The sequence below is a fragment of the Biomphalaria glabrata genome, chromosome 3 (assembly GCF_947242115.1).
Source record: "Biomphalaria glabrata chromosome 3, xgBioGlab47.1, whole genome shotgun sequence".
Classification (NCBI taxonomy): Eukaryota; Metazoa; Mollusca; class Gastropoda; family Planorbidae; genus Biomphalaria; species Biomphalaria glabrata.
Window position 1 is genome coordinate 983,097 of NC_074713.1, and position 22,822 is coordinate 1,005,918.

General features: G+C 34.2%; 2 protein-coding genes and 1 long non-coding RNA gene across 6 annotated transcripts in view; 1 reads left to right on the forward strand and 2 right to left on the reverse strand.

The window, feature by feature from the left end:
• Positions 1–302: 302 nt before the first annotated feature.
• On the reverse strand, positions 303–12,587 carry LOC106052625 (BTB/POZ domain-containing protein 7-like). Its single transcript, XM_056022824.1, has 9 exons — positions 12,447–12,587; positions 10,017–11,222; positions 9,726–9,859; positions 9,533–9,607; positions 8,479–8,554; positions 7,356–7,663; positions 6,971–7,148; positions 5,496–5,839; positions 303–4,275 (listed from the first exon to the last, which is right to left on the reverse strand). Exons 2-9 carry the CDS (start codon positions 11,170–11,172, stop codon positions 4,105–4,107), a joined length of 2,442 nt encoding a protein of 813 aa, XP_055878799.1. The 5' UTR covers positions 11,173–11,222; positions 12,447–12,587; the 3' UTR covers positions 303–4,104.
• On the forward strand, positions 12,556–16,706 carry LOC106052626 (uncharacterized). Its single transcript, XR_001215081.2, has 3 exons — positions 12,556–12,570; positions 12,810–13,023; positions 16,432–16,706. It is a non-coding gene; the product is annotated as an uncharacterized LOC106052626 (long non-coding RNA).
• Positions 16,707–18,336: 1,630 nt separating this feature from the next.
• Positions 18,337–22,822, reverse strand: part of LOC106052623 (uncharacterized) — a 67,181-nt gene continuing 62,695 nt past the window's right edge. For all 4 annotated transcript variants that reach the window (XM_056022823.1, XM_056022822.1, XM_056022821.1 and 1 more), the window contains 3 exons: positions 22,345–22,447; positions 22,098–22,209; positions 18,337–21,557 (listed from right to left, as the gene is read on the reverse strand). In XM_056022823.1, coding sequence (XP_055878798.1) covers positions 21,415–21,557; positions 22,098–22,209; positions 22,345–22,447 — 358 coding nt within the window. In that variant the 3' untranslated portion in view covers positions 18,337–21,414. The remainder of the gene's footprint in view (positions 21,558–22,097; positions 22,210–22,344; positions 22,448–22,822) is intronic.

Below are 22,822 nucleotides of genomic sequence, written 5' to 3' on the forward strand. Positions count from 1 at the left end.
TTTAGTAATAAATATAAGAATTACCATATACATGTATACAATTTTTTTTTCCTTTTCAAATTAGCAAATTCAAAAGTAACTGATAAAAGAGTAAATTCAAAAGTAACTGATAAAAGAGTAAATTCAAAAGTAACTGATTAAAGAGTAAAAAAGTACTTGTAAACCTCCCTTAACAAATGTTTCATGTGTCTAAAAGAATTGAATTCACCCAACAAACTGTTTTTGTATTTTTGTCACACGAGTAACCATTTGGTCTCAAGTAAGTCTCAAAATTTGAATTATAAAAACATAAAACAAGATCATTTAATTTGTGGAATTTATTTAGAATAGTGTGTTAAGTGTGCGGTGATGTTTGTACAAGATAAATATATAGAGTATATGAGCACAGCATAGCATTACAAGATCATGTCACAGATCATTTAGAGAACCAAATATAGCATACACAGCATATGTGATAACGTTTCAAAACAAAAAAACATCAAGTGTAGACCTACAGCACAACAGCTTGGACCAATGGTAGCCTACTCATAAATAGACCATGGGACATAAAAGGTAACCAATGATATTCTATGCAAGACCATGGGACAAAAAGTTGGTCCAATGATATTCTACTCATAAATAGATCATAAAATTGCAATTTGTTTAGGGAGTGCAAAGGCCAGATTTTAAAACACCGACCAAAAGTTAAAATGACCCTTTTTAAAGAGGCCATACTGCTGCGGGATAACTGTGAGTAAAAGTTGCATGACAATGAACATACGATGAGTGGTATAACTTAGCTCGGCTTAAACAAGATAACACAACAGAGAGTGAATGTATCAAATCTAGCAACATGAAAAACATCACAGTCGAGGAAAAGGGGGGGGGGGGAGGTGAACATTCTCTATTAAGCTAAATTTGATTAACAGAGCTTCCTAGACCATTCAATACCATCTCCCACTAACAGAGGTAAGAAAATAAAAACCCCTTTCAGACCTTGCGATCTATGGGGAAAAGGGGGTCAGATGATGTAAATACAGTAAGGCTCATTTGTTGTTACGGCCAACAGTTGAAGAAGTTGGCAGCACAACGACCAACCACATTTACTCCCCAATGCATGTCAAGTACTGGTTGGGTGGACTCCAAAATGCTAGTTAGCAATGGGATTCTAATTTGAGACCCTCAGTTTGGAAGGCTAATGCTATACTACTCACCTACCATGCCCCCCTTTCTACTAAAGGAGCCATCTTGACATTTCAATGCTATCTCCTTCTGGTTTTATCAAGGCTAAATCGCTGACATAATTTTCCCATGTTCAAGAGACCAGCTATTTTAAGGAAAAAAAAACATGTATTTATGCTGTTAAAAAAAAGCTAGATCTTAGAGAAAGCAATAAGTATATGTTATTGCCAACTTTGGATTCAGATAAAAATTACAATCCAAAAAACAGGTTTCAGGAAATAAAGTGCTATATAAACATGGTCAACAATGTGCTAGAGAAGTACAGAAGTGGCATTTTTTTTTTTACTTAACACCAGTAACAAATTGTTGAAAACTACAGTTTTGATCCTATGAAACAGGTTTGTGAAATGTTTTTCCATGTTTTGGATGTTTCTTCAGATTTGAATATAATTTCACCCTAGCCCAAATCTCCTGCAGGACGACAGGGATATAGCGGGCAGGGTATGAACCTGGGACTATCAAGACCATACGAGCGACAGTCTTATCTTATAAAGTACTGACATAACTTCAAAAAAGAAGATTATATCATATGCGTGTTCCTAGGTCAATTTAGTTATACATGTTTACCAATGACTTAAATTCTGCCAAGTCTTTAATTTTCCTGGCTGGCTCAGGCAAACTATTCCATGCTCTAATAGCACTAGGGAAGAAGGAGCATTTGTACAAATTTGTCCTAGCAGGTGGAACGAGGAATGTGCCTTTATCTTTGTCCAGTGCACATGCCACATGACCAGGCAGCCATACAGGTGTAAGAAAACACTAAAAACTATCATGTCAGAGATTGCATAGAGTGGCGGCTCTCCACCATTAGACTGTTAACTTCGCTGTTTATGGATGAGAGTAAATAAAGACAGAAATAGGTTCAAGATGGAGATCACTCTGACAAGAGCCACTTCCTCTCAATTTGTTCACAGCAATATTTTTCTATGTAGCTCTAGCCCAAATCGATTTCATATACAAATTGTTATGGGTTCATTATTCTAGTCCAAGTTGGCAGATAAAGTTCAGTTCATCTTTTTTTTAGTCAATTTTTATTTTCTGATCTAGTCTATATAAGATAGATATCATTATGACAAATCATTTCTACCAATACTATTTACTCCTGAAGGCATATCATGAAGGGGACATAACAACTTTAACTCTTTCTCTCCTAACTGACGATACCAACGTTGATTCCACCAAAATGTGGTAAATAATTACAGAGAGAAAGAGTTAAGAGTGAAGCCATTACCAAATTTATCATATTATACCATATATTAACTTTAATGTTAAACAGCATCAGATACAAATTTAGCGTCAAATGTTAAAAACAATACAGATAAACTTTGGATGTCGATTCCTAACATAAAGTTATTCTGCCAGGAACTTCTGCATTGAAAGGAACTACCATGAAACAAAGGCCATTTCACTGAAAATATGTGCTATACCATGTACATTAGGATTTCTATTCACTGAGTATTTTTATTATAGCTTTTATATAGCGCTACTTTCATGCTTATAGCATGCTCAGAGCGCTTTGGTCCAATCTCATTTGTGGACCAGTGGGGGGAGGGGGTATCTAGGTGTAGTAAACGCAACTCTGCCCGAGTCGGGTGTCAAACCTCAAGCCCCCTTCTAGGTAGCCAAGACAAGCCAAGTTCAAGCGCACTTAGCCTCTCGACCATGCTTCCCACCATCAGTATCAGCTCAACATGTGTGTGTATTGATCAACCATAACATGATATGCATGCCAATAAATACAGTTTTTATTTTAAATGTTAACTCTAAATTTGATAGAACCAAAATCTAAGCCTGACACTGTGATAAAGAAAAAAGAGAGTTTGTACACTAGGACATAATAAACATTGAACTCAAAAAAAAAAGCTAGTGGAAATAGAATTTTACAATCGAATTTGTAACTTGACTGAATTTCATTGAATGGCATCAAGAGAGTTGTAAACATTGCACTCTGAGCTAACATAACACTCTAACAGACTTTACACTGCGGTCTGAACACAGTCAAGCTATACACATACACACTAAAAGACACAGTCATGAAAGATGCAACAGGGGCCTAAGTAAACCAAACAGCATAAACAGCAATGCCTGTCCCTTGTCATTCGAAGAAGGACTCTTTTAGACTCAACACAGAAACATATCTACAATTGAAGCTAGTCAACATGCACACAGCGACAAATACAATTAATTTTTGTTTTCTTTAACTCTTTCTCTCCTGACGACACCAATGTTGATTCCACCAGAATATGGTAAATAATTACGGAGAGAAAAAGTTAAGACCTGCCCCTTAGTTACCCCCCCCCCCCCCAACATTTTTTTTCTATCAGTAATCACCAATCAGTTTGCTAATATACCACAGAAGTCATTAGATAAAGATCTTGCAAGACATATAACTCTTTCATTTTGTTATTATAAAATCAAGTATAGCTTCCCCTCATACAAAATCTTTTACTGGCTCTTAGTTAATTTCAAAAGCAAGGATCTAATTGCCAATCAATAAATGCCAACTAGCAACATACAATAATAGTTTCTGATTAAAAAAAAAAATACTGAAAAACAACTTTTAAATAAATAAATGTCCTCATCTCTTTATAAACGTTTCTTCTCACAATTGTAGGAAAGACATCATTAACTATTTTAAAATATAGAGTAGAGTTGATTAACCATTTATTAGTTAATTAACCATGCCATTGCATCACTTTGTTTCTTAACACAAAACTGTGAGTACTAAAACTATTACCCTGCTAATAACACACAAAAAACAAACAAACCCTGAACAACAGCCTATGAGAGGTGTCCTGTTTGCATGTTGCTTGTGAATGCAAAAAAAAATAAGGAAGTGACCCTTGACCTTAAGGCACTTCCTGGCAATTCCATCACAGCTATTCATATATACAGTGTACCATGTCTTTCTAGAGTGGCGTGTCTTTCTGTGCTCCTGTCTCCAATGTCTGGTTCTAGAGACTCATCATATAAATGTATCTGGGACAATGTCCGTGAGGCTAGAGCTATGTCTGGCATCATTTCACTTAAAGAATTCTCAACACAATGTTCCCACTGAAAATAAACACAAAACATTTATTTCAATTCATTATCAAAATAGATTTGTCTATTTTTCCTTTCAACTAATCTTAACACACCAATAAAAAAAAAAAAGATATGTTGTGATTGGATGGTCAAGGGTTAAGCTAGAAGGTTAGATATCATGAACAACTGAAAAAAAACTCTCATAGTAACACCCTCCCACCCCACTTTATATCATGGTGATAGAAGAACCAAGTCCTCAACCACCAAAATGATGTCCCTGAGACTCAGGACTAGTTCAGACTTCAGAATGTTATGGAGTCAGTAAAGAATTATGCATAGACCTGGAGAACAACTAAAAACTGCCATTAGGAAAGTGCAAACTTTCATTAACAGCAGCCTACGAAGAATCCTTTACATCCGTTGGCCAGACACCATCAGCAACAGTGACCTCTTGCAAAGAACCAACCAAACTCCTGTAAAAGAAGAAATCAGAAAGAGAAGATGGGGCTGGATGGGGTACACTTTGCGCTAATCCCCAACTAGCATCACAAGGCAGGCAAGGCTAGAGAAAGAGAGAGCGTCTGAGAAGCACCTGGTGACGCGAACTAGAGGCAGACTGTTATGAACATAATAATAACAGAGCCGCACACCATGTCCGCTTAGTATGGCTTTGATACACACACACATTTCATGAACACATTTTTACGTACGAGTTACAAGCACATGTAAACATAAAAACGACAACCGATACAGCATATAATTTTCAAAACGCAGACACATTAAAGTTTGGTTACACCTGGAACAAAATGGAAAGGATGGTCCAGGACAGGGGACTATGGCCCAGGACAGGGGACTATGGCCCAGGACAGGGGACTATGGTCCAGGACAGGGGACTATGGCCCAGGACAGGGGACTATGGTCCAGGACATGGGACTATGGCCCAGGACATGGGACTATGGCCCAGGACAGGGGACTATGGTCCAGGACAGGGGACTATGGCCCAGGACAGGGGACTATGGCTATTATTATTCTTAACGGCCCATAGTCCAATAGCGGGTGATGGGCTGTACGAAAGTAATAGTTTACATTTGTAGCTAAAAATGATACTATTGAAGCAGTGACGATCGACAGGAAAAAATAATGAGCTTAACATGTGTTTCCCACGGAAAGTCTTGGCAGTATGTTAATTTTAGTACTTCCCCACACTAATCTCAATAATGATTAAAAACAATTACAAACCGCAGGCATACCTCAAAATTGTCATAGGACAGAGACTGTGGTATATTACTGGCACTGCTCCTAGATCTGATCTGGTAATGTTGTTGTAGATGCTGAGCCTGTTGACAACGGTGGTGGTGATGGCGGCATGAGTGACTGTTGTTGGTGTAGTAATACTGCCTGTTCTGGAGCACCTCTACGGCACTGTCAGGTAAACCAAACTCCCGCACAACTCTCAGCTGTATTTGTAGGGAGACATTTTTAGACATAGTCCTTTTGTCAATGTATGCCAGTGAGGTGGCTTGCTGGGCAGGTTTAGATTGTTGTAGCTCTTGCTCCCGTTCCAACATCTTCACAAAAGTTGCCTTGTCTGGAACTAAAGCAAACACAAAGGTTTCAAGTAACTCAAGACAAAAGTACACAGGGAACTATTGTAAGCCACACCAGTACAGAGCAATGTAGATTTTTAAATAAACAAAACAACAATTCAGTCTCAGTTCTTCTACCCTCAAGCACAATCCATATTTTTGTTTTCAATAAATTTTTTCCCCAACACACCAAGAACTCTATAGCGAATAACTAGTAGCCAAAAAAAGCACCTTTATTACATGAAGCCGGTAGCTATTTTAACTATATAAACCCAACTCTATTACATGGAGTTGGTAGCCATTAAACTATATAAAACCCAACTCTATTACATGGAGCCGGTAGCCATATAAACTATACAAACCCAACTTTATTACATGGAGCCGGTACCCATATAAACACAAATCTATTACATGGAGCTGGTAGCCATATAAAATATACAAACCCAACTCTATTACATGGAGCCGGTAGCCATATAAACTATACAAACCCAACTCTATTACATGGAGCCGGTACCCATATAAACACAACTCTATTACATGGAGTTGGTAGCCATTAAACTATATAAAACCCAACTCTATTACATGGAGCCGGTAGCCATATAAACTATACAAACCCAACTCTATTACATGGAGCCAGTACCCATATAAACACAACTCTATTAAATGGAGTTGGTAGCCATTGAACTATATAAAACCCAACTCTATTACATGGAGCCGGTACCCATATAAACACAACTCTATTACATGGAGTTGGTAGCCATTAAACTATATAAAACCCAACTCTATTACATGGAGCCGGTAGCCATATAAACTATACAAACCCAACTCTATTACATGGAGCCAGTACCCATATAAACACAACTCTATTAAATGGAGTTGGTAGCCATTGAACTATATAAAACCCAACTCTATTACATGGAGCCGGTACCCATATAAACACAACTCTATTACATGGAGCCAGTAGCCATTGAACTATATAAAACCCAACTCTATTACATGGAGCCGGTAGCCATATAAACTATACAAACACAACTCTATTACATGAAGCCAGTAGCCATATAAACCCAACTGTATTCCATGGAGCAGGTAGCCACAAGTCAATGTATACATAATCTAGCTTTAAAAAACACTTCACTAACCAGGTATCGTGCCTGCTATTATATCCACCGTAGAGACAGGAGATCCTGAATAAGGGAGTGACAGGGACACATCTCTCTCATCTATCATATACAAAGTGTCTGGGATGGCTGACACATGTATAGCTCTGACTTTACTTCCAGAGTCATGACCCTGAGATAAAAGCTCCTCTAAAACACTCTGCAAAAAATAAATAGTCTCTTAAGCAACATCTTTGTGAATAGGTATTGAAATATGGAGATTCAATTTATGTATGCAGCATTAAATTTCTGCTAGTTGAGCCAATCAGACACATAATAATATAGTAATAAAAAATGATGAAGAAATTGTCTTTTGCAATAAACTAACAGAGCAGCCCACAAAATAGTTTGTTTCAATCAGACTAACCTTGGCTTCCTCAAAATAAGGCAGAAAAAGTCGAGGCTTTAGGAAAAGCCCTCTCTTGGTAACACCAGTCCAGGCACCGACTCTGTGGAGGTAAACTTCATCCTGGTTAGAACACATGAGTGGTGGATCAATTAGGCCACGCTTGACTGCACTTGTCAGCACGTCATTAGTTGGAGGTAGTATTTGATCAGTGCGCACCAATGGCAATAGCTCAGACAAGAGTTCCTTGAGTTCAAGGTCACTGAGATCTCTCTTTTTGACGCCTTTCTTTGCGACACTGTGCGCCGTGTGACACAACAAATTAGGTTCTGAAAAAACGCAGAAATGTGATTAGATTCTAAATATTAGAAGTGTGATTAGATTCTAAACATTTGGATATAAATATGAGATAAGTTAGACTCTGGAAGTACACAGAAGTGTGATTAGATTCTAAACATTTGGATATAAATATGAGATAAGTTAGACTCTGGAAGTACACAGAAGTGTGATTAGATTCTAAACATTTGGATATAAATATAAGTTAGACTCTGGAAGTACACAGAAGTGTGATTAGATTCTCAACATTTGGATATAAATATGAGATAAGTTAGACTCTGGAAGTACACAGAAGTGTGATTAGATTCTCAACATTTGGATATAAATATGAGATAAGTAAGACTCTGGAAGTACACAGAAGTGTGATTAGATTCTCAACATTTGGATATAAATATGAGATAAGTTAGACTCTGGAAGTACACAGAAGTGTGATTAGATTCTAAACAAAAGTCTATCAATTGAAAAACTTAAATTTGAAAAACTAATTCTATGCATTTCCCTCATCAAATGATTTTAGTTCCTTTTTTTAAAAAAAGTATTAGAGATTGAATCTGGTGCCACCCACTACAAAGTAATGAATGCATTCGAGTTGAGCAAACATTGAGTCACAAGTAGATAGAAACTCAACTCTTTCCTCAATATATTAACTCAGCTCTTTCCTCAATGTAGAATTAGCTCAGCTCTTTCTTCAATGTATTAGCTCAGCTCTTTCCTCAATGTATTAACTCAGCTCTTTCCTTAATGTAGTATTAGCTCAGCTCTTTCTTCAATGTGTTAACCCAGCTCTTTCCTCAATGTATCAGCTTACCTCTTTCTTCGATCCTCTTAGTCAGTTGATGTTCTCCCCACTTGATGATGGTAGCCAGGACATCTTGCTCCGCACACTGGCAACAGAAAGTCAATAAAACAAGTTAGTTGTTGCCATGTCCTCACAATAATAATAATAAAATCTTTATTGTCCGTAAGGAACTTTTTCTTAATTTGTGCATTACACCAAACAAAACATTATGACTATATAAAAACAAAATGTACATTCACACCAGACTCACTCATAATTTACATGTGAAAAAGTTTATAATATCAGATTGTTTCTATATAATGATTTGACTGCCAGGGGAACAAAAGAGTGTTTGTGTCTGTTTGTCTTTGCTATTGGTGTCTTGTATCTCTTTTGTGATGGTAAAATCACGAAATCCTGACCCAAAGGGTGATTTTTTTATTTCTCTAGAATTTTAATACATAAGTATAGACTTACTGTAAACTACACCAGTGATATTGCTCTCATATTTATGTTTTATATCAATTTAGAGTTTAGTGCAAGAAACACAAAACAACTTTATGAAGCAGGCTATAAAAACTGACAGATACCACAGTTACTAAACTGAGAGTCCCGAGGCCACGTAGCCATGGACACTTGCATCAGGCTGAGTGTTTGTCTAGTGCCTAAACTAAAGGCAACATGAGAATATTTCCCTGATAAACCTTCACACAAGAAGTGTTAGACACACAGACATGGTGAATGATAATGCACTAATTATACGCAAATAAATTATAATCATTGGATATTGTGGACTGAAAGATAAAACCATCAAATAATGGAAGTCTGGGCAGAAAAGGTCGGACAGAACGATGTGTAGAGAATATTTAAGAGAAATGTAAAGAATGAACGGTATGTGGAGAAATGTAGAGAATGAGAAAGGTACATAATACAGAATGAAAGATCTATTCAAAGAAGATTAGAAAGAGATTAGTTCAAAGCAAATAAAAATTATTTTTTTTTTACCAGGACCACAAAAAAAAAAGATTTCGTTATATAACTATCAAATAAATGTAAAATAATGAAGTGGGAAGAAGACAGTTACCTGTAAAAAATCAGAAGAAATAACACATTTCAAAAAGTCTTTACTCATATCTAACAAAACCGACAGGCTGGAAATCTGAAGAGAGAATTTGGAGAATGAAATTATGTGTAACTTTAAAACTTTTTCTGGCCAAGTTTAAAAATGTCATCTACAGCTAAAAAACTAAGGTTTTTTTTTGTTGTTCACAAAGTACCTGGGTAAATTCTTCAATTAAAAATGCCATAGCTTGACGATGAACCCATTGGGATCCATGAGGTTCAGCACTCCAACTCAACACACTGAGTAATGAGTCTGGAGTTAATTTATCAATAATGATGTCCTCACAGCCTGCACATAAAAGAAGATAAAATTTAACGTCTCAATATAAATCTCATTGCATCAGCAAGGCTCATCTTTGGCCTTCGAATGTTTTAGTGCTACTTCAATTAATATCGGCTTTTATACAGAACCATGCATTTCTAATATTATAAGGCATTTCCCCTACCTTGTGAGATGATTTGTGTGTCTAGAAACTGGCCTATCTGATACAGCTCCATAGCTTCATCCACTACTGTCATGTGACATCTGCCTGTGGAAACCATTGCTTGAATTTCACTTAGGCTACACATACTGGGACTTCCCCTTAAAACACAGCCCATGTCAACAGTGTCCTGGTAAAGAGCCGTCAATAGAACACGAGCGTATCTCCGAGGTATCACAGATTCATCAAGAATTATTTTACAAGGAGTCCTTAAAGTTCTTTCTGTCAACTCCTCCCCAGACTTTGCCCTACGATTGATCAAGTTCCTAAAAAATGGTGAACGAGAAGCGATGATTGCCCTATGACAAGGGAACTCAAACTGCGAGGTCTTCGGATGACCGTAGACACTGTGAGTCATACATCGACAGTGGCTGCTTCCATGATGACAAACTGAACTGTCCACGTTGTCCAAATCTGTTGAAAACACTAAAACTGCATCACTGAGTTCAGCACTATCTAGCAAGTGCTTCATATCATGTTCTAGAACATTAGGAACACCAAACTCTCCAGCCAGCTGACCCAGCAGTTCACTGTGCTCTAAACTTTCTTTTGGCAGCTCGTCTGTGTATAAATACCTCAACAAAGCAGAAAAAAGACACGCATCCACACCCGGTGTTTTAAGCTTGACATGGACTTGAGCCCCGTACTCTGGATGCTGTGACAGAAGCCTCTTGAAGAATGGACTCCTCGCTGAAAGAATAGCTCGGTGGACAGGAAAACAAGTGTTTTTAAATATGAGATCAACATCTGTGCAGAACTTGCAGTCGTATAGACGTGAAAGATCATAGCGTAGGGAGTGAGCCGAGGGTCTGGCCATGCTGGCAGCTAAAGACAACTCTTTCAGAGCAACAGCAGACTCGTACTCTTGGACCAGAATTCGTATATCATCCACTGGCCAAGTAGACAACATCTCTCTAATGGCTTTAGCGTGATCAAATGAACGGCTTTGGCGACGAGCTCGAGCCAGCTTTTTCCTTAGCGTTGCAAACTTTGAAATACCTTTCCTTTTTTTTTCTTTCAAGTTTTGTTCCCCTTCTGATACTGTGTATGCTTGAGATATGCGCGTAAAAGCAGAGCGTGTTCCCTGAATTCTATCAGGGACAGATGACTGAGCACCCATTTTAAAATCTTTAGTGCAAACACTTTCTTCACAACAAATCAGCTATTTGTCTAAAGGAAAAAAAAACAGCAACATTAATTTTTAAAAATATGTAACATTATTAGCACTAATAAAAAAAAAATCATAAAACTAGTATTGTTTTAGTCTGACAATAGGAAATTTTTGTTAGTATAAGATAGTGAAGTGAGAGTAACTTCTTTTAAAAAGTAACAGGAAACCTTTATTGAATACCCCTATTAGGGCCTATTAATGTTATTTTTATGGACACTGGACAGCTTGGCATTGAATCATGTTCCCTTATATATATATTTAATCTCTTTAGAAGGGGAGTGACCCTTACTAGCCCTTAGATTTAAGGGTTGCTTGTGAATAAAAAATAAACAGCCACATACCAACTGGAGGATGCTATGATGGATTCCAGTGGTTGGGATATTCACTAGTCACTAAAAACACCTAAAAAAAAATCCAGGTAAAATAGCTAGTTTAATAGGGCACTTTAACTCTAAACACAGGCAAATGAAGAGATGGTAATTCATCTAATCTAGGAGAGACTAGATCTATCAGTAAAATATCATGCCATAATCATGGTCATGCCATGGTATTAATAAAATAATTGGTTGAGTATTACAAACTATACCTCAATACTCTATACTGACTCTAAGTATACTATCTATATTTAGTTCTATTCTAAAGTCTAAAGACTAGAACTAGATCTATAACTATATCATTGAATATCATTCATTATCATTATCTTATTAATCTGATAAAATCAGTATCAACAGAATTTATCCGATCAATATCTAATTATCTAGTCAATTATAATAATAAAAGTATTATTACTAACTTTAATTTTAAAATTAAAAGTATCTTAAAAAAAATAAAAAGTCAGTTTATTACTTAGATGATAGATCTAGATTAATCTAGATCTAGAGTCTAAAGTCTAGTTTATAAGAATAAATTTAAATGATAATATTAGATCTATAATTATTATTTTATAATACTAGATCTAGATCTAGATAGATCTATAAAAACTATTGAATAACAATTGTCATGAATGACAATCATCATGATGAATGAACCAAACTGAAACTCAATCAAACTCAAAGTCTCAGTGACACTGTGACTGCTGCTTTTTTTGGTGACACTGACACACTCAAACGAGTCAAAGTAAACTCAACTACTCTAAAATTCAAACTGAAACTGTGACTGACTCCTGAGCCACTCAGTTATTTTAATAGATCTAGGAAAAACAAACGTTAAATAGCATAATTTACACTGTAATGAATGTAGATTAATTATATCCAAAGTCCATTTTCAAAGTTTTAAAAAATCTAGCTTTATATCTATGCCGGAGTCATGTGAACCACCGAAATCCTATGTTAAGTTATATCCGCAAAGGTAAAATGGAGTAGCCATTTTTTTTTAATCATCTAAATTATGTCTGATTTTTTAGAAATGACTTGATATTAAATTTAGATTTTTCTATTTTGCTTAAACCTACAATATACAACAAAATATTCATATATTATGTTTTAATAAATGTTTAAATATCATGGCATACTTTAAACACCTAATATTTTAAAGTATTATATTTATAAAAATCCAAATATAATAATATTATTTTCCCCATTTATTAGGACTACATGGCACACTTGATAGCACGTATGTAGGTTGTCAATATCATTTGACCTAAACTTTCATTCTTGACTTGTGCATTGTACAAGCCTACGTTGGAAAATGTCAGGACTTGTTAGACATTCTTTAAACAGAATTGTACCTGTTATGCGTTCTAATGTTGTACAAAAAGCCTCAGTCATCTCAGGTCCACCAAGAAACCCTGTACCATTTACGGTAAGTCAAGTCAAGATTACGATCATAAGTGGATACCTATCAATCATATCGCATCCTTATTTGACCTGTACGTATTATCGATAAGTCAATTCAATGGCAGAAGGCCTGAGAAGGAAAGTAAAACAAAAACAAATAGATCTAGACGTCTATATATATTCTAGTTATTTAAATACATTTTGGTAAACAGGAATACAAAGACTTAATCCTTTACTTCTTAAGTTAGTACCCTATCTGTAATTACTTATTCTTTCAGAAATTAAAATTAAACTTAACTTTTACTTAACTTTTACTTTTAGTTTTAGATAGAGTCTAGAACTGAGTTGACTGAGTTGTTATGAATGTATACTATAGACTCTATCAGTCTATGAGTTAGAGTAGTCTAGACAGTGTCACTGTGACTACTGTCACTGTGAGTAGTGTGAGTACTGTGACTGTAGACTACACTACAGTAACACTAACAGTACTACTCTACTGTACTAGATTCTAGATATATCTAGTAGATTCTAGATCTAGATTAGATTTTAGATCTAGAATAATCTAGATTTAGAGTTTAGAGTAGAGACTAGAGTGTCACTAGAGCACTCAAGTCAGCACTCCAGCCAGGAAAATCATTCTAAATGAATAAGACTAGTTTATGCCTGGCTGTCACAAACAAAGCATTAGAATTTATTAAAAGAAATTTCTATAAGTCAAATAAGAACATAAAACTAAAATGTTATTTAACCTTGGTTAGGCCAATAATAGAATATGCATCCTCCGTTTGGGACCCCTCAACTCAAGAAAACATTAAGAAACTTGAACAGACACAAAATAGAGCAGTGAGATTCATAACAAACGAATATTCACATTTGACTAGAGTAACACCTTTAGTAAAATCACTAAATTTAGAAAGCCTTCAGGACAGAAGACTCAAAAGTAAAGTAGCAATCATACATAAAACACTGAACCATAATCTTCAAATACAAAAACAAAATTTAATAAAATACTCTGAAAGACACAAAGATAAAGGCACATTCCTCATCCCGTATGCTAGGACAAATTTGTACAAACACTCCTTCTTCCCTAGTGCTATTAGAGCATGGAATGGGTTGCCTGAGGTAGCCAGGAAAACCAGTGACTTGGCAGAATTTAAGTCATTGGTTAATATGCATGACTAAATGCATGACACGTAGGACGTAATCATCTTTTTTGAAGTAACGTCTGTATTATATAAGATAAGAAGACATAGTGACATACTACTATTAGTACTAATGAGTCTAATGTCATCTAGCCTATGAAGTTGTGAATGAAATTTGTCTTACATTAACATTTACTATCATCTAGATCTACAATTTGTGCTTTATTATTTACACCTAACAAAATATCATTTATAACTAATTAAACTATACTTATACTAGACTAGTATAACTATAGATATTGTTATAACCCTAGTGGTGGACTGAAAGGGTTAATGTGTGTGCGGCCTACTGACACACATGATTCAGGCCAATCACACAGGTCAAGGGCTGTTGAACAAGGGACGTTACTGCGAGTTCACGCAAATATGACCCATATTGGGGTCATGTGATCGAGAGCCTTCACGGACTAGCGACAGTGTGTAACAATAGACAGTAGAGTCCAGGACAGCAAGCCGTAAGGACTGTGTGCTACCAAGTTGAGTCCTTGAAATTGTAGCTGTACGAGTCTAGAAGTAGACAGAGAAAGACTTGTAGTGTTTAGTAGGCAGTTCTATTGTACAAAAAAGCATTTGAATTTGATGTGGCCAATTGTGTTGTATTTGCTTTTCATGTGATTGTAAATAAACCGCCACCTTGTTTATTGAAGCTCTTGTTGTCAAGTCCTTGTGTTAGATGTGCTGTTGTGTTTAGCAGTGTTTGCAGAAGGCCTGATAGAGAACGCAACAATATAATAGGTTCTATAGTCTATAGACTATAATGACTATATCAACTACAGTATATGATAGAAAACAAAATAATAATCTAATTAATCTAAAGCTAAATTCACTCCAGATTCACTAAAACTAAAAGGTACATCTGAAATGTTTATAATTTACATCAGATCTAGCTTAATTGTATTTAAAATTTAATGATGGTAAAATCACAAAGTGACAAAATCCTGACCCATAAGGTTTTTTTTTTTTTTTTAATTTCTAAAATCTTTTTAGCTAGAATAATATTTTAATCTAGATATGAGTATAAGAAATATTGATGTCTAATTGAATTTGAATATATAAACTATTTTAATTTAGATCTATATTCTATATACTTTATATGGAATAATAATTTAGATCTAGTTGGCCTCCATCTGTCGTAGAATGACTATTATTCATCTCAAAGTTTACTCAAACACTTTTTCATGTGACTGTGGAGCCTTATTTTGGAGAGACACTTTGGTGGTAGAGGAGCCAGCCATTTTTTTGTATGACATGTTTTTCTTCCTGAGCTGAGGCCCATGTTTTTTCACTGTCCATAGCTTTCTTGGTCACCGTCTCCATCTAGTGTGGTCTAGATCTCTAGATTATAGTATATTCACTACATTAACTATTTAAACTAGATTCTATATTAGTATGTAGACTAATAGTATATATTAAGTACCTATAATAGATCCAGTTCTAATATTGATCTATGAGATAAAATATTCTTTATCTAGTTTCTAGTCCTAGAATTACTAGATTACTATACAGAACTAGATCAGAGTCTAATCTAAATGTGGTTAAGTGAACTTAAGTAAATATATAAATCTACTCAAGAGTTTATACAATTCTTTTTAATTTTTTTTTTTTTGACCTGTTGAAGAGTTTTCTTCCAGAAAAGAATGATAAAATCAGAAAGACTTTTGACCAAGATGCAAGAGTTTATCTTAAGTCTATATAGATCTAGATCTCTAGTATGGGTTGTTTGTATCAGTCTGTTAAGCCTGTTAGATCTAGAGCTCTAGTCTAGATTTTTTATCTCTAAATTTCCAAAACTACAAAATCAACAATATAACAATAGATATAGCTATTTTATGTTTAAATTAAAATATTTATCAATAAAACTTTTCATTTACCCTTAAGTGTATTACTTCAGTATGTGAATAAAACCTCAATAGTTTTCACAGAAATATTTATGTTTTCTAACTACTGTTAAGAGTATTGGTCAACCTGTTTAATGTTTGGCTTATCAAAATTACTTATATAAATATTACCATATATTATAAAAAACATTTAAAATATAAACCCAAATAACTGAGCACAGAATTGAATCCTTGCATTATTTTACTTTTAATTTGATGAAATGCACAGTGTATTTGCTTGCATTCTTAGGGAGGTTAATTTATTTTCGTAACTCTCTAAATTGGATTGACCATGTTTTGTTTAAATACCATTACGTCATGAGCCATAAATATGTTTGTATGTTCTATTTGCAGACAAAGCTTGCAGTTGGTGGTGTGATGTGCTTTACTATTGTTGCTCCCATGTTCTGGATAATGGCCAATATCAAGCACTACAAAAATCCCAATGGTGTCTCTTCCTAAGTAGAGACAACATTTTCTAGTGACCAGTGCTGCAAGGACAAGGAAGAATGAGCTTGTCTGAGATATCGTTATCACCTGAGTTATAAATTATTACTTTGTTGAATGATTTGAAATAGTTTGTGTGACATTTTCAACACATAAATAGATACGATTTTTACTTAACTAAACTGTCTTCGTTTTTTTCTCTGTATATAAGTACTTCAGTGTTAGAGTTATTTGTAATTAAATTAGAAGTGAGATTTTCTCTGGATTATATTGATGCCTACATCTATGTATTTCAAACAAACATTTATTAGACAACTGGCTTAAAGAACCTTCACACTGTTTCGGAGAAGACTTGCATAATCAGTTTCTTGAAAATATATAATCTACATTTTTTTAAACAGTACAGTACCTACATATATTTGTTTTTTTAATTCTAGTACTGACTTGTATGGTCAGGTTTAATTTCTCACTCATGTATGCCAACATACAAAGCAAGGTATAAAAAGATTGGTGGGGTTTGTTTTTTTTACACACTCATAGGCATCCACTCTGGGTCTGTTGTTTGGTATGCAATGCTGGTGAAAGGTTAGGTTTTGTCATTTTATACCACTTAACATGTAGCCGAAATTTAAAAATAGCAATAAATAGTGTATCTTTATTAAGATAAGATAATTTTATTGATCCAATCAAATGGAAATTCAGTTACATAGTAATTTTTATTTTTGACAAACGAATATGTCACTAGTGACCTATTAAAGTAGTGATTCTTAATATCAAGAACTAATAGCTCTCTCGGTCAACAAAAAGTTATAGGAGGAAGCCTTTGTCTGCGGAAGGGTACATCAGAAACTGAACAACTGCCAATGACCCAGAACAATGATCCTTGTCTTCCTCTGTACATTTAAAACATTTGTCTTGATCCCATCCTTTACAGAACTTGTGAAATGTTGACGGGAGGTTCTGCTTGGTGAATCAGGCAACATAAACATTTGTCAATGAAACAAAGTTTAGTTCATACTAAAGACTAAAACCTACTGCACCATTAAACACACTACAGGAAATTGTAAACATGGATTTTAATAGCGTTAGTTTTGATTTTTTAATTTGACAAGCTGTATAAAACTAAATTGCAGCTTCTTAGAAGGACATTTGACATATATGTGTTCTTAGTCTAGTTTTTATTTTCATAGAACTTATTTCAATACCAGTCAATGTTCTAGTGGTTTCTTTACCAGTTGATGGTGTTGCTGTGCTGAAATGGCTGTCATGTTGTCATTACTAGTAGCTTAATTTCTCACAGCATTTTTTTTATCCATTACTTTGACACAAGTTTCAAATCCCTATGAACCTTGAGTAGCAACCATTTCAAACAAATGTATCAATAATTACAAGCCAGTTCCCTTTGTTGAGCAACTTCATCCACCACACAAGATACAAGAATGGGCTTGGAGTTCTGTCCCTTTCAGAGTTTGCATCATCAGCCATTATTTCTCTTTGCCGCTAGTGCAACTTATATATCTTTAAACCTCCAAAAAAATAGGATGTGGGCTAGATTTCTGCAGCTTGTATTTTGATAAAATATGGTATATCTTCTTCAAAGTTGTGTAATGTACTAACACCCTTAAGAAGTTTTCTCAAATTTTTTTCTGTTATATAAATCATACATACATATATTATATAATATATGTATGTATGACATTTGTTTCAGCACCTAGCTTCAACTCTATGTTATATAAATCATAGAAGTCTTAGATTCTATTTATTCAAATGACATCATAACTTAAGTTGCTAAATAATTCACTGCAACAACTCTTTTTATTAGTCTAGAAAAATGTATTTGTCCAAAGTATTCTTTCTTAAATTAATATGAGAGAATACTTTAAAAAGAGTACAGCAGTGATAGAGCAACATATATAGCGCTAATATACAAGGCTTAATATCAATGTTGGCATCTTCAACAAATGTTTAGCCAAATCTTACATTTTTATGACTATACTCATAATTAATAATGATTCTAAGCAGAACAGAATTGGCTACCAAGTAAATAGTACGAGACAAAAATCAATTGGCTCAAGCTTAGAAAATTAAAAAAAAAAAAAAAGAATAATTAAAATAGTATAAAAATAATTGCATGAGATAGCAGACAATAATTTGCAATGTGATATTGTACACTTTCATAGAACAGTAAGAAATGTGCTTGTTATGCCCGATGCCATAAAAAAAAAAAAGAATTATCTACCCACTATGTAATGGTGCAATTATGTCTACAAATTATACAGTCACATTTGTATATAACCTTCGACTACATCATATTCATGTCATTCAAACATATTCCTAAATAACAAAAGATTTCATTTAATTTACAAAAATGCTTACGTGTGACCCACAAAAGAAAAATGAAGTTGGTTTCAAATGTTTTCGTAAATATTTCATTGCAATAAATAATTTTAGTTACACTCTAATAAACTGGTGAATAAAAAAAAATATTTTAATTGCTAGATTGGGCCTCAGGCAGTTTCAAAGAAAAATGTAACCAGTTTTATAATTTCTTATCGAAATACTTGCATGAAAAACACTTAAGTGGATATATTTTTTTATTGAAAATTTATAAATGGAAAACTTACAATTTAAAACCACTTTATGCCCTAATCCATATAACTTTAGCAAACAGTTGAGGCAACATCAGACTTAACTTTGGTACCTCTGCCATCATCACAATGAAAACTTGGCCACGACACATGTCATTTCAGACTAGCAACTCAAAACATGTAATTTCAGAGTGATAATTGGTTGCTAAGTATGAGTAGGTTGGTGGGTTGGAGATTAGGTGGGAGAGTATAATGACAATAGAAGATACATAATTTGTTTTTCAACCCTGAGATATGTCACAGTTGGAATGTTTGCATAATCAGTAACAAGGGAAAAAAAAAATTAACATTACAGTCAAATAATTCAATACTATTGAACAACTATCTTTACTATTACAATATATCTAAAACATCTTTGAAATAATAAAACTGTATAAGCTACAGTAACAAAGAATCAACAATTGAATGTATTTAACACTACTTATTTTTTGTTTTTCAACAAGTACCAGTATGAAAAGAAAAAAAAATGGGAGAATCTTTAGATCAAAGAATAAAAATATCTTTATAAAAGTAGATGCAGAAAAATATCACTCAGTATTACATCACAGTTCCACATAAGAAATTTTTAAACATATATTTTTGTGTCTGTATAAAGGAAAAAACCTCATCACAACATGGAATATAAGTAATGGGCTGTTTTATTCATAAGGACAAGAGTTCTGTTGTCCAAGCCAAACTGCAAAGTCCAGCTCTACCAAAAGCATCAACATTTGTCCAAACTGGCCAAGAGAGTTGAATGCACTTTTGTTTTGACAATCGCTGTCATGCTACAATATAACTTCACATTATAGAAATATTTTTCTAAGACCTAATAGATTTCAAATTGTAATCATTACACCCCAGCTCAAACCTCCTGCAAGGGGATGACAATGGGCAGGGTTTGAACAAAAGACCACTGAGATGACAGCCTTGAGCACTTCCCCCCATGACCAGGGAGTACACAAGATAAATGTAGTGGTTCCATTGTTTTATTCCTTTTTTTTTCCAGGCTAACATTAGAAGTACAGCTTTTACTTTTTAACTAATCCATAGATCAGGTTGAAGGCTTAAGTCTAGGCTATAAATAAAAAAAAAAAATTGTGCATAGGAACCGCTGTAAATCTTTTTTTTTTTTGTTGAAATTAACAAGTGAAACAATTGTCTATTTAATTGTTAGTAATCAATTGAGTATCAAACAAATACTAAACTAGTGACAAACATTCATATTGAGAGTGATAACTTCAACTCATGGCATAATAGTTCACTGTCTTGCATTCATTAATCAATGAAGAAAGGCTTCATAAAGAAGTGTCTAAAAGTTAATTTTTGTATATCTTTGTCTCTCTCACTATATATATATATGTATCACAAGCGCTGTACAAAACTACATCTCACAGAGATATGTTACATTGCTTGTCATTTGAACTTAGCAACCTCTTTTTTTCTTTTAAGAATTAATTTCTTTTATCAACTTTGATACAATTATCTAGTAGTAGTACTATATCTTAAAAATTGAAACATTTTTTTAACCATTGAGCAGAACAGAATTTTGAAATGATATCTCTTGATTCACTTATAACAAACATTATGCATGAAAATCTCATATCAATCAACAGTGGCAAAAAATGAATACAATATTGCCTGTTGAGTTCCAAAGTACTACTGCTATGTTTATGCCAACTAAAGACTTTTTGTGATGTCATAAGTTAAACAAAAAAAAAAGTAAAACAAAAATGTGGTACAGATATAAAAATATACACTGGAATTATACATGAAAATAAACGTAATTAGAATTAAGCAGAAGTGAGAATAATGTCTTCATTTCTAATATCAAAAAATTTGTTAGGTGTATATACAAAAACAAGTTAAAAACATTCATAAAATTATAAAAGTGTCAAGTTAATAAGATCTAAATAAAGAATAAAAAAAAAAATTAACATTAATATTAGTCAAAAATGATAAACAAAAAAAAATTATGGCTATTGCTTGAAATATTTGTAATGGCACTGTAAACAAAAAGGTGAAACAAAAAGTTTAATTAAAAAAAGGAATTTATTGAAATGAAACAAAAAAAAAGGATGCTGCTTTCACAACCCTCATTGTAAACAATTGGAAAAAGTCACAGTGTCAGCATTTCACAAAGTCATGGAGTCAACATTTCACAAAGTCACATGGTCAACATTTCACAAAATCACCACATTAACATTTCACTAAGTCACGACGCTAACATTTCACTAAGTCACGGTGTCAGCATTTCACAAAATCATGGCTTCTCTTTTCTAAATGACAAGGACTTGAGAAGGCTGTTTGACCGTTTGCGTCCTGGCATTGGTTGACCCTGGTGCAGAACCAACTCAATCTCAACATTATTGCCCACAGGCACCCACTTGGGAACTCCTTCTGTATCTAAACAAACAACAAAATGATTTTTTAAAGAGATTTCAATTGGATTTAGCCACTTATTTTTTTAATTTTATTTAAAAAAAAAATGTTTTACATTTGGGATGTTCCTTCAGAGTTGAAGATAATTTACATCCTAGTCCAAACCTCCCGCAGGATGACAAGGGATGGCAGTGGGAACCCAGGAATATTAAGATGATTGAATCACAGTCCAGCAAGCCATCCACACATTAATTACAAACAAGACAGAGACAAAGATTTAAAAAGTCAAGTGCTACATTCATGTATAACTCAAGAATTGGATCTTACCAAATGAAATGACAATAACCCAGCAGTTAATAAAGTACCTCAGAATACTAACTGCCAAGAAGAAAAAACAAGTCTAAAGATGCTGGTAGTAAAATCTTAGAAACAAAAGATGTTAAGATGTCTAAATGTCCTAAGGATTAGCAGTCAGACAGAAACAACTTGGCTGAAAGAGGTTGAGGTCAGACAAGAGACAACTTGGCTAAAGAGGAAGAATGAATGTGAACATTGTCATCTTACCTGCGAGAAGTGACCTGAGAGAGACACTTTTGGTTGTGACATGCTCCTTCCTGGAGTGTTTCAAAGTAAAGATAAGGCAAGCCTCCATTGGGATTCCAGATCCTTTATCAACCTGCCAGTACAAAACATATCAGTTTCAAAAGTCTTATGAGTAACATTTTATATTTGGTAGTTCACTGAACTAGAATCAGAGCCATTAGCTAGGACCATATTAGTTATACAGTTAAAAAACAAAAGCACAGCCTACTTCAAATTCCAAATCCAAGCTTGGAGAGTGGTCATTTAAAGGAACAACATGAGACTTGCCAATTAGTCTTGTATTATGAAATAAACTCAAACGGTTGCCAGGGCTGAAAGGTTAAAAAAAAAATAATTACACAATAACAGTAGAAAAATAATAACGAATGGTAGCAAAAATTGAATAAATTAAAAATGGCAGTTATCAAATCAAACTATTCCACAACTTATAGACTTTGTACAGGGGATTTATGTTCTAGGTGATGTGTGTTAACCCCTGGAACAATTATTTCATTGAATTGAGTTGGAAGAAATGGAACTCTATTAAAAATTGCATTCAACACTGCGCTTCTTCAGTGTGTTACTATACAGGCACTTCCAAACCTTTAAATTCTATGTTTTGTTTGAGAGACCAAAAGTCCGATAGTGTGAACAACATAATTGTCAAAAAAAAATGTGGCTCACAAATCAATGAATTCTTATCTTTT

Excerpts from the sequence above, each read along its gene's own strand:
- LOC106052625 (XM_056022824.1), bottom strand. The coding sequence starts at position 11,172 with ATGGGTGCTCAGTCATCTGTCCCTGATAGAATTCAGGGAACACGCTCT. Across the intron at positions 8,555-9,532 it reads TTTCTTCTGATTTTTTACAG|TGTGCGGAGCAAGATGTCCT; the intron begins GTAACTGTCTTC and ends TTCTGTTGCCAG. Across the intron at positions 5,840-6,970 it reads AATAGCAGGCACGATACCTG|TTCCAGACAAGGCAACTTTT; the intron begins GTTAGTGAAGTG and ends TGTTTGCTTTAG.